We start from the raw sequence: 12904 nt of genomic DNA, 5'->3' as shown, positions 1-12904 counted from the left end.
CTACCATGGCTTTTTTTTCTTTTTAACTGAATTAACTGACACAAAGCATGATAGAAAATGTACAGTTAAAGCAGGATTCATACAAAAATTTACATAAAACTGAGATGCAGCAGACGTTGTATGGTCTGTGCTGTACTGCTTTCATGTCACTTCCATCCGTGTCTCCATCATTCGTGTTTAAAGCAGCATTTAGAGCCCTGTCAAGCTGACAGCGCCAACTTCAGTGGACAGAAAACCTGTAATTCTGAGGGTGCCAATCAAACCTGCACATACCAGATATATTGTTTTGTAATTACAGTGCTATGTTTTTGTCTTTTTCATTTTAATGTGGGTGTTACAAAGTGAGAGTCATGACTGAACAGAGATGTTTTTTCCTTTGGCAATTATGGAGATATTTTTAAACTAAATAGATTCCATTAACAGCTTCCTGTGATATTTGTCCACTAGACCCTCACTACCTTTTGTGTTTGAGTGATATGAAAGAAGTTTATGGAACCAAATTTAGAACCTGTGAATGAATAAATAATACTGTGGTGATGGGGTGAGATCCAAGGTAAACAGCACTAGTTCCATGCAGAATCTCTTACGTTAAATCCTGAAGACTGAAAATGGAGTTTCTGTGTTTTTCTAACAGCACTGAGATATTTTAATGAGTGACAGACCTTTTTATGGGTCAAAGAAAAAAAAAATTAGAAATGTGTGGCAGTTTTGAAAGAAAGATCTAATTTTAGAGGCTAGGAAGCAAAAGGTGAAAAGATTTATGGAAGCCGAGTGGAGGAAGGGTTGATTAAGTTGTATTTATAAAGCCTGTCATTTCCCTCGTCTACAGTTAGAATCAGACTTTGTTAATAGAAGCTGTTTCAGAAATAAAACTTCAGATTATTTTCTTTACTTTGACCATGAGAAATTCAGTCCCCTCCAACACATAGAGCTGCACCCATAATCCTCTCCAGTGGGATCTTCATCCCCCTCTTAGGGTTCTGTATCCAACCATGCTGATGTTGATCTCATTATTTTCCTCCTAGCTGTGTATGAACGGTCCTGTGAGGCGTACAAACACAAAGGCAACACATCGGGATATTTCCACATCGACGTGGACGGCAGCGGACCGATCAAACCACAGCTGGTCTACTGCAACATGACAGGTGATGCATATGCACCCTTTTCTCTCCTCCTTTTTCGTCCATCATCTCTCAGTGTTTTGCATTATGATGATCTACATAATTGCAAATGATGATGCTTCTCTCATCACACTCTGATCCATTTTGTCTTCCACACCCCCTTTTAGAAAGGCTATCTATGTCCTGGAGCTTTATCGTTATGATGTTGTGATTTTCTCTCCATTATAAAATATCTAATTCTGTCAGCCTGTGTCAACCACTTGCTGGTTCACATTGTGATATGAATATGAATAGCAGTGATTCTTGCAGTGAGATCATTCACACGTCCTTTTGTTTACAGTCATTTCTAAATGGATGTGGAATCTGAACATTGCAAACACTAAATATGATTGTAAACCTTTGGTATTCTGGATTCCACCAGAAATGCTGCAGGGATTCAATCACTTTCTGGTAGATATGTTTTAAAGAAACCAGAAACTGTTGGTGGCTGATCAGGTTTTTTTTTTTTTTTTTTTTTTTATGTTAGGATTTCTGTTTCATTTAGGCCATGAAGTAACTTTAAAAGTTGAATCACAAGTATTGAACAATCCAGGATCAATAGTCTGACAAGCCAAGGATAAAGAATAAAGCCCCCTCACAAAAATGAACAAAAATATCCATACACATTTGGCCCTTTAGTGCATGTACATGAAATGTGTGCTGAGTGGAAAGGAAAAGAATTCCCATCTGACAAAGCAGAAAATCCTCCAGCTCATCAAATGACTCTCAGAGGAAAAATGCAACCTACATCTCCAGAAATTTTTCTGTGTTGTCCTTTTGCTGTTCAGACTGTTGACTAAAAGTAAATTTTCCATCGAGTATTGCCTGAATGTGATTTTCATATGTGAATATTTCTTACAGTTGAGACATGGAAGGAAAAAAATGGGGTTAATTGTCCTAAATTACACTGAGATGCAAGCTTTCCTTCTTTTAATGTGGTTTTTCTGAAAAATTAAAACTTTCTCAAAATATTCTTTGGGTGGTAATTTAAACTATTTTTTTTACCTGATTTAGATTCAACTCACAATGCTGATCACATGACTGATTAGCTGTTTTTGCTCCATATTCAACTGGGAGCAAAAACAACTTAACTGATGATTTAATTGTTTTTCTTTCTTATGACCAACATGATTGATTTTGTTTGATTGAGGTTGTTTTTTTGTTTTTTTTTTATTTTAAGAGTGTGAAGCCCAGTCATTGGGATGAGCTATTACTGATTAATTTTGACCCATTTGTCTTCCACATACCTGAACCAACGGCTTGGTCTACTTCTTTTGAAGCGGGTCATTGACCTCTTTTCCACTCCTTCCACATAGAAGTTGGCTATGATGGGAGACACTGGTGAGCCAGTGGCACATGTTTTTGTCTGCAGAAACCTTCACTATAGTAGAGGTGTGTGGTGGTCAGGCACAGATCATGAAGTTGGCAGATGAGATCTGAGATGAAGTTGGTTCTGGTGTGGAGGTTGTTTTTTTTATAGGAGTCATTTCCTTACCATCTTTACTGCATCCATGGCTGGGATGCATGTGGATAAAGAGGTTACATCAAGGTTTAGTATGGATTCATCTTCAAGCCTTGGAGTTTGCTCATGAAGTCCATGTTGCCAACCAGTGGTGAATGGAGGCAATATTTTGACTATGTTAAGTAACTGAGTTGACACTGCTTTAGAGTTTCTTCTTTATGCATCTTCAGGAGTACATATACATATGGGTTGGCCTTCCTCAGGATAGAAGCAGAAGTACAAAAACATCAGCGGTTTCACAGGCTACTTCTGTATCATATCATCATGTTTGAAACTGTTTGTCCACAGAACAGAACACATGGATGGTGATCCAGCACAACAACACTGAGTTGACCAAAGTACGGTCATCTCCTGGTGTTGACCAGCATACAGTCCAATTTGTCTACTCTTCAGAAGAAGAACAACTTGTGGCGGCGATCAGTCAGTCAGAGCACTGCGAACAGGAGCTGTCTTACCACTGCAGGAAATCCCGTCTTAACACACCAGGTGAAGCCACTTTTACGTTTTCCCTGCTGACTTCTAAAAAGTAGAAGTTAGGATGAAAGTGGACTTCCCTCTATACTAGAATACCACCTCTTTCTGCTTTACCATTGTTGGAAAAGAGATTTACTCACACTGAACGAGGGCAAAGCCACTCACCATCTTCAAAATAAGAAAATGCTTTGCTTAATTTTATGTTTGTTGATTTATATAAACTGTGAATATGAAGTCACTTTTTTGTGTCATCTTTGAGTAATGACACATATTCTTATATATATATATATATATAAACCTCTGGAGAATACAGTCTAACTGCCTTCTTCTATACACTTTCTTGCTCCACCAGAGAAACAAAATGATTGAAGCAATTTTTGAATCTGTGAAAGCTACAAGGCAAACAAGTGTCAAAGAATGAAGTAAAATGAACAACTGAAGATTGTGTTTTTTGGTGTGTTTGTTTTTAGAGGGCTCTCCGTTCAGCTGGTGGCTCGGTGGCTCTGGTCCCGGTCATGTTCAGACTTACTGGGGAGGAGCTCATCCAGGCAGCCAGCAGTGTGCCTGCAGCCAGCAGGGCAACTGTGTGGATGCACATCTCTACTGCAACTGTGATGCCAACCGCATGGAGTGGTGCTGATTATTATAATGTTTTTTGTTTTTTGTTTTTTTTACAGTTGACACATGTTTTCATTAATGTCAGAAGTTTATGCATTTCAAATACAAGCACCTGCCATGACCAAACCCTCCTCAGTTTATTCACAGCATTTTTAAATGTTAAAGAAAACATTTTGTCTAAAAAAATAGTGTTAGAATAATAATATTAATCAGGATATCATTAGAAGACATCTGTCTGGTAATACTATATTAGTTTTAAAAAATTCTAAGCTAATCAAGTTTTGTAATTGGTTTAAGTCAAAATTGGTAAAAGAAAAAGGAAAAAATGCTTAAAATGCATTGTTCATTGTAGTTTTTAATTGTATGCAAGTTTGCAGATATAAATATATACTGAATAAAAATATATACAGTACTGTATATATATATATATATATATATATATACACACATAAAGATATTGTTAGTGAAACCCCATAGTTATTTCAGGGCTATAAATTTAAATATTACTAGCATCAGATACACCAGGTTGGCCAAGTAGTTAAGGCGTTGGACTTAAGATCCAATGGGAAAAATTCCTCGTGGGTTTTTGAACCCCATTCCTGGTATTACAAGATGAATGATCAACAGTAGTATTTGGTTACAGAACATGCTTGTTAAGTATTTGTTCTACAGCAAAGAACAACTCAAAATGCTCACAATTTGCACCAAAATAACAGTTTTTCTTGTTAGCTTAACAAACATCAAATCAACAGGTTAGTTTGAGCACAAGCAGAATCCAAAGTTGTTTTAACCTTTGTTCATGTTGTAAGCAATCCTGCCATGCCTCACTTCCTTCCATCATTTCCTCATTCCACGCTGTTCGTGGACCAACAATTCTATTTTTACAGTCCAAAGCTGCTGCTGCTGCCATTCAATATTTCATCACACATGCACATGCTCATCACTTCTATGTACAACTTTCCTCAGCAAGAAGGATAACAGGACTGAACCTGAATGTGGGCATAAACAGACAGCCAGGTTTTTATTTTGGGAAAACAAAAATAGCTGGGAAAGGCATTTTGACTGGCAGGACTGGCAGAATTGGAAATATACAGATCCCAAGAGATCACACCTACACACTGAAGCATTTCATTAGCCACTCACCAAACTCACACAGGGGTGGAACTTAAATATACTAACAAAATCTGGATGTTTTTCAAGTGTTTGATTTGTTCTTTTCTCCTGTTTTTTCTTTTTTTTTTTTTTAATCTTTTTCTTCATTTTATTTCTTACTTTTTTTTTCTTTTGTCTGTTTCCTTTTTACCCTTCAGGACTGAGGACTCAGGTCTGCTCACACATAAGGAAAATCTGCCAGTCAAATTACTGGTCTTAGGGGATGTCCAGAGGCCAGAGTCAGAGGCAGCCTACAGGGTGGGACCACTTCGTTGCCATGGAGATAGTGAGTTCCCTTAAATAGTTCCTGGTTAAACTCTAGGTGTGTCCCAATTCAGGGTCCGCACACTTCGGAATGCCCAGACCCTGAATTGCACTACCAGCAGCCTTTATTTGAGGCCAAACAAAGTGTGGATTTGAAGGGTGGATTTGGAGTGTCCTTCTGTGAACTGGGACAGTACTTCAGAGACATATGTGGCCGACGAATCCACACTTTGAAGTGTGCAGACCCTGAATTGGGACACACCTTATTTGTCAAAATGCGAAGATCAGTTCCTGCAAATCTGTTATGAAACATCTGTTATTATCACACAGGGAAACGTTCAAAGCAATTGTTATTTTTGGTTTTATTTCTTTTATTTGTTTTTTATTGTTTTGTCAAAAAATTTTGGCAACTTTTGTTGGTGTTTAAAACACTATCAAAAGTTTAAGATGATTTTTTTTGCTGTTGTTTTATTTATTTATTTTTATTTTTTTTCAGGGAATTTCTGGAATGCTGCATTTTTCGACAAGGAAACATCGTACCTCCACTTTCCCACCCTCCATGGGGAGTTGAGCGCAGACATCTCCTTTTTGTTTAAAACCACAGCTTCCTCTGGTGTGTTCCTGGAAAACCTGGGCATCAAAGACTTTATCCGGATTGAACTGAGCTGTGAGTAGAGCCGTAAATCCAAAGATTTATATATATATATATATATATATATATATATATATATATATATATATATATTTATATATATATATATATATATATATACATATATATATATATATATATATATATATATATATATATATATATATACATACATTAAGGGTGGGACTTAATTAATTAGCGGCTTTGTAGTAAATTCATCTCAATTAATTTAGTTTTAATTGCATAAAAATATGTGCACCAAAAAGCAAGACATTTTTATTTAAATGGATTTTAGTGGATGACTGAATCAAATAACAGATACAGACATTAGTCTTGTAAACTCAAGCTCTTGTAATGTCTGGAAAATGTATTAAATTGCAAACCAATTCAAAACAGTAGAAAAAGAAAATATCTGGCCAAAATAGAACAGACCTGAGTTAAAATGTCATTTTAAGTACTTTTTTCCCCATTCATCCTGGCACATACTCACACAAACACACACACACACACACACACAGACACACACACACACATACACACACTGGTTGGGGTGGTAACCAGACATCAGGACATCCATCAACCCACCCCATTGCAGCACACCCAGGAAGGCCCAGACCCCTCAGCACCAACCGACCCCTCCACCCCCATGGAGGGGGGGCACCCCCAGGCACCAGAACCCAGAACGCCCACCCAGCCTGCATTTTAAGTACTTTAACTAACATATTTGGCTGTTCTTTAATTAAGCGTCTACAACATGTTAAAGTTTTTCAAACTTTTTAATTGTTTTTGTACACATTCTTCATTAATAGGCATTAATATCTGACGGTCTTCCAAGGCGGGATCAGCCAGCAGCAGTTTTGAGTATTTCATTTTCAGTCTGGTCATGTAGCAGAGGTGAACATCTCCTGCTCTGACTGCAGCTGTGAGCGCTAATTGACGGGGGTGGAAGAACTGCTCATTGAGAAGATATAAACTATACATGCTTTTACGTCAATTTCCAAACGTCTTCAATAACACCAGAAAAAAGTCACTAGATTTGTCTCTACTTGCTTCTTTGAAAATAGACTTTCTAAGTGGGTCTAAAAAATAACTAATTTTAATGACTATACAGTATAAACCGTATACTTGTTTACTTGCTTTTCAGTACAACTCGATTTATTTAGTTATGATGGTAATGGTAAAGTTATTTTACAATAAAACCTTGAAAAAGAAGATGATGACATTTTACTTTTTCGACTCACTTTATTCTGCTATAGATTCCACAGCATTATAATCACCACACAAATCAAAAGTGGGAACATAATTAAACCCATAAAAGAAAACTCATAATTACGGCAGGCTCTATTCCACATTTTTTTTTTTTTTTTTTTTTTTTTTTTTACAGTTGTTTTATTAACTCTCCAGGGCATTAACACCCTGACCCTCCATTAATCCCTGCCTCTTGTGTAACACACTGTTTAGCTGCAGCAGTGGGTATTTAGATTATGACAGTAATAACCAGCAGGGTGTTATTTAGCTTATGGGCTTCATGGAATAGCAGCCATTTGTTAGGTTTACAGCCCTTCATAGGTTGTGTAATTTAAACTATGGCTGTATTACCCGACAAGGTGCCCTTTAGCCTGTATGATTATGACATTATCGCAGCACATTATTCACAGTATGGGCAGCTTGCACAAAGGTCTGAAATAACTTATCAGAGATCTATGGTTGCATAATGAAGCTCTTTAATCTTACCCTTACTTTAAGTTTTTCATTTTGGCTCACACAGGTTAAGTTATGGGGACACTAATCCATAATTCACTCCCATTCAGTTCAATTCAAATTCATTTCAATTCAATTCAATTCAATTCAATTCAATTCAATTCAATTCAATTCAATTCAATTCAATTCAATTTAATTCAATTCAATTCAGTTCAATTCAATTCCTTTATTGTCCCTGGAAGGAAATTGATTTTGCATCCAGAACACAGACATACAGGACATACAATAATCACAATAATCAAAAGCAAATAAACAAAATTAAACAGGATAAATAAAATCTCAGCTATGAGCAACAATAGAGACCAGGTAGGTCACCTTAGTGACTATTACCATTTAGGAGATGAACAGCAGTAGGGACAAACGACACCTTAAGTCTCTTTGTCCTCCCTACAGGGATGATGGCCCGAGGGTAGTAAGACAAACTCACTCTGGAGAGGGTGTTCAGCAAGTTCAATATAGAATGAGCCTTTCTTACAACATTATTGTTGAAGATGGCCAGAAGGCTCTCTGTGACCTACTGGATTTCAATTGTCCAGTAGGTCACATTCAATTCAAAAAGGGAAAACATTGTCATCGTAGCTGTTCCTGCTCTGAATACTGCTGCTCTGTTTCCGTTGGCCTCATATTGCTCTTTAACATTGTAGTTTTTCTGAGAACAAATTTCTAAATGAAGTTATAGAGAGGATACTGTTATTTTTTTTCATCTTGTTCAGTGCTCCCATAGCAATATATCCCCCAAGACATGAAGGATGGCGGTTTCCTGTGTGCTTTCTTAAATCTTTTCTCACTGTTGTAGAAAACAAATAGAGCAGAGCGGAGAGCCTGCAGAACTTTAAAACAGACGTTCAGCACTGAGGAGCTGTCCATGGTGCTAAAATGGGGCTGTAGTCACCTAGAGCTGACCATGGTGCTGAATCATGACTCGAAAAAGTACATTTACTATAGCTTTGATTCAGCTCTTTTGAAGCAGAGTTGACTTTTAAAATGGTTTAAATTAACTATAAATATTAAACTTTGGAATTTCTAATAATTAAAAAAAATAGGCTTGGTGTGATTAGTCTGATTCATTTTTAGATATCTATTTAATGCAGAATGGAAAGAATGACCATGGTTGTTGTCCTGATGTCATGTGATGCTTATTAGTCACACATTCAGGTGTTTGTTTTGTGACATATTTCCAACCTGTTTGAAATTGACACAGCTGGACTGAAACACAGCAGCACATTAAAACAAGCTTAAATCATTATTTCACCTAACAGTGATGACAGGAATATACCCAACTATATACAATGATTTTCTGCATCTTAGATGTTTTGTTTTTTTTTTCCACATGATTCACCTTCATATTTAAAATGCCAGTTTTGCTCACATAACAGCCTTTAGAGCACAGTTTCAGCTCTATTTATCCAAATCCTTCTTGCAAAACTTATCAAGATCTCTCAGGATTTTTTTTTTTTTTTTTTTTTTTTTTTTGAAAATTGTAAAAAACCAAGCATATAAAACCAACTTAAACTATTTCTGGTTGAACTACGCCTGACTCTGCATTACCAGGACATTGCATTTCTCTTAAAAAAAGAAAGAAAAAGAAACGTTTTTGTAGCTGTGACTTGAATTGATGTTGTGCATGGGCACATTTTCTCACTGGATAACAGCTTGTCTTCATGCAAACTGCCTCATGTTTTCTTTAATAAAATCTGGATGCTTTTTTTTTTCTTAGTTATTGAATTGTTGTTTTCTTTGCTGTTTGTGGAGCTGAAATATCTCTGCTTAGCACTGCATGTCAGACTGAGCAGTGAATGAACCGTGTGCTGCTGCGACATGACACTGCGTCTTGTATTTCATGTGCCCATGGAAGGCGGAAAAATATATGTAGTTCCTACCTATCCTGAAAGTTTAGTTATATAAATGTTAGTATAGGAGGAAGAGATATTTCAGTATTGATCTGCACATCACTACTATTTATTCTTCTCAGATACTTAGAGCAAATCATAGGCCCGTTTTTACTTACCCACTTATTCATTTATTTGTTTATTTGTTTCACCGGGACACCAGCCCAGGAGTAATGCGGCCCACTGGGAATCCTCCCGATTCCTCTTTTAGCCAGGATTGCTCTTGATGTGTATTTCACTGTGAAAAATTGGAGGTGCGGCATGAGAGCATGTGAAGCCACTCAAATGCGTGAGTTTGATGGCCAATGCGTGATTCGTTTTAGTTATTTGAAATGTACAAAATCAACATAATCAAACTGACATTAAAAATCCAAGAAAATAATCTTGACCTGCTTGTCTTGTTGTCAGGATTTCTCTCTTTTCATACATTTCATGATCTACCATTAAGTCTGTCTTCACACTTAGTTTCAAAAGTTACCTCCCTTGGCTTAAACCAAAAATCCTGCCTAAAGCTTAATTAATCACTACACCCAGACTAAATGAATGTTGCAGGTGTGATGCTTCAGGGTGAGTTCATAAGGGCTCAGAATGGTATAAAAAGAAGGGAAAGTGCACACTAAAGTGACTGCATATGCTTTGTAGTGGAAATGAAAATAACGGAAGAAAGCCCTAACATTAAAAACAAATTGTAATGATCTGTGTAAAACCGAGATGAGGTTAAAAAGGGGTCCCACGAGTGTGATACTTTTACTTGGCTAAACAACCCTCAAGAAAGAACATTAAGGTAACTTTGAAGGAATGAGAGTATGCTCTAGTTTTCCATGTAATAGAAACATAGCCCAATTTTTCTGTGTTGTTTTTTTTTTTTTAAATCCTGGTAGAAATGTTCCCAGTCTGCTTACTTGGAAGCAGTGCTGGCTTCAGTGTTTGTTGTTTTGTTGTGTGAGAGTAATTAAATTTAATTCCAGAGAGCCCTGCATCCCACCGTCTGTGTGTTTTTTCTCCATACACTTGTGTTTAACCAACCTGCTTGTTAAAGCTCCTGTCTCTATTCCCATCCACAGTATTGGCACATTTTAGACATGCTGAGGGAGCTTTATGGAAACATGAGTGAGGATTGATTCCAGCTGTGTTTGGCAAAGAAAACACCTGTCTCTTCAGACTAAAAATCACCAGGAGGTCTATGAAAGAGCTGTCCAGTTCTCATTAATTTAGATTCAGTGAGTCTGTCCTTTTTGTACAAATGAAATTTTTATATTCTGCAACATTCTCAATATCAAATAACCAACAAATGCTTATTTTAATTGCCCTCTGAACTAAAACAATGACTGAGCATCTTCTCAAACTCATGTCAAGCTGGTTATCAGATTCTTATTTGGAAATTTGAAATTAAAAAAGAGAAGATCTATATTCTTAGGTATTGGTTATCAGGGGGAAAAAAAGTGTGACACTAAAAGTATTTCAGTGTGAAACTGGGCTGCATTTATCAAAGTGTCTTTCGAAACTGGTCAACACTTAACTGTTCTCCCTTTTCTGCATGATCTGCATTAATCCACCTCCACCTTTCATTCTGTCATCCCTTCCTGCATCAAGCCTCTACTCAGGTAGTTTTCTCCTTCGACGTTGGTAATGGCCCGTTGGAGGTTCGTGTTGAATCAAATGTCCCACTGAATGACAACCGATGGCATCGCATCAGAGCTGAGAGAAACATCAAGGAGGCTTCGCTTCGATTGGATGAGCTGCCTGTTGCCACCCAGGAGGCTCCTGCTGACGGGCATTTCCACCTGCAACTCAACAGCCAGCTGTTCATAGGTAGAAAGGATTTTTCATCTTATCATTTAATGCATGTAAAAAGTTTTTCTGTTTGATTGGTTTTAGACTTATATATAATTTGTAGGGACAAGAAGAAGTAGTTTGAAATTACAAGTATTTCAGTATAGATAACTTATAAATATGGTCTGATCTTTACTTCAATTTAAATTATCAACAAACACAAACTGTACAAACTTATCACAGTAACAGTTTCTACTTTTGTGATCTTTGATGAGAGACATAGAAGGTTGGAGAAATCAGTCATTTGTAGAACCAACCACCATCACTTGTTTCTTGTAGTTTCTGAGACTTGTGCAACAACAATGAAGAAATTTAAACCATCCCTTCATACAGCTCATTAATATTTCCTGGTCGTCTTAATTCACCAGAACTCATCAGATCATGTGATCAGATCAATGGCTTGGCTCTTCTAAGACACTGATATTATTCCTTGTCAGTTGCTCTGGTGTTAATGTATCAATTGTAAATTGGACAAATGTGGACCATATAATCATTTGGATTAAATAATACTATTAAGGGATGGAAAATTCAATATTTGTCTCATCTATTCATAAAGCAACATTTTCTCCAGTGGATTCTATCTTTTATCCATTCATTTTATTCTTTGTTTTTAATTCTTAATTTCTATGGAGTCCTTTAAAAATATTTCAGGGATTTATATATTAGATGTTTTATGTTTTAACAGAGCAGCAAACTAAGTGTTATGTTAAGTTTATTGATGTCCAAAGTCTGCAACATTTTCCCCCTCTTGCTTGGCATTTACTGTACATGTTTGTGCATACAAGTCTCTACCAGAACAGTTCTAGCCTCATCTTATCAACTAAAAAGACTCAAAGAGGTATGAGCTATCTTTAGCCCCAGTTTGCTTTTAATTTATTATTGTGCTCTGTTGTGATACATGTGGTTTTCTAAGGTCACAAATTCCATCTTACTCAAGGAAGAAATCCTGATGGTATGGTCTTCTTGATGGAGCTCTATTTTGGAGCCAGTTGCATTTAGTCATTTGAACCAGGCGGTGCATTGCTGACATGTGTGCCTGGTGAGTTTCATTTGTTGCATATGACTCTGAACTCTTAATAGAATCTATGAAGTCAGAGAACAATTAAAAAGTGCCTTATGTTTGCATCAGCTGCTTCTCATCCGAACATGCTGCCTGTATCCTCCAGGCTCGATAAACATTTTGAACAAAGAAAACATTTGCAGAGCTAGTTTTTAGGAAGATTCTGACACATTCATTATTTGATAACTAACAGTTTCTTGTTTTTCAGCTTTGGCTTATTACTGCTTCCAACTGTTCATTAGTAAACCTGGAAACTTGGATTGCATATCAAATCAGATGTATACATGACAAACAGAAACACACCTGCTTGTTAGACAGTGTGTAGGCTCTCCGCAGCTCTCAAAAACTTCTCTTAGCGACTATCATTAAAAAGAGGCATATTTACCTAATCACAACAGAAGAGTTAGTTTAAGGGGTTATATGTGGGATAGCTTAACAGCTGGATAAACCATACCAATGTGGACGAGGTCTCAGCTGCCCAGACTAAACCTGGGGATGAAAAATACTCTAGTTCAGCCA

The 12904-nt window shown here is 36.8% G+C and overlaps 1 protein-coding gene across 1 annotated transcript in view; it reads left to right on the top strand.

Annotated features, from left to right (window-relative positions):
* Nucleotides 1-12904, top strand: part of LOC121644962 (contactin-associated protein-like 4) — a 103596-nt gene that overhangs the window by 73263 nt on the left and 17429 nt on the right. The window contains exons 12-17 of the mRNA XM_041993228.1: nt 1026-1145; nt 2971-3168; nt 3627-3789; nt 5085-5212; nt 5687-5857; nt 11086-11304. Coding sequence (XP_041849162.1) covers nt 1026-1145; nt 2971-3168; nt 3627-3789; nt 5085-5212; nt 5687-5857; nt 11086-11304 — 999 coding nt within the window. The remainder of the gene's footprint in view (nt 1-1025; nt 1146-2970; nt 3169-3626; nt 3790-5084; nt 5213-5686; nt 5858-11085; nt 11305-12904) is intronic.

The sequence above is a fragment of the Melanotaenia boesemani genome, chromosome 8, assembly GCF_017639745.1.
Source record: "Melanotaenia boesemani isolate fMelBoe1 chromosome 8, fMelBoe1.pri, whole genome shotgun sequence".
NCBI lineage: Eukaryota > Metazoa > Chordata > Actinopteri > Atheriniformes > Melanotaeniidae > Melanotaenia > Melanotaenia boesemani.
The sequence above is the reverse complement of the archived record's forward strand: the minus strand, read 5'-3'. Positions and strand labels throughout refer to the sequence as shown.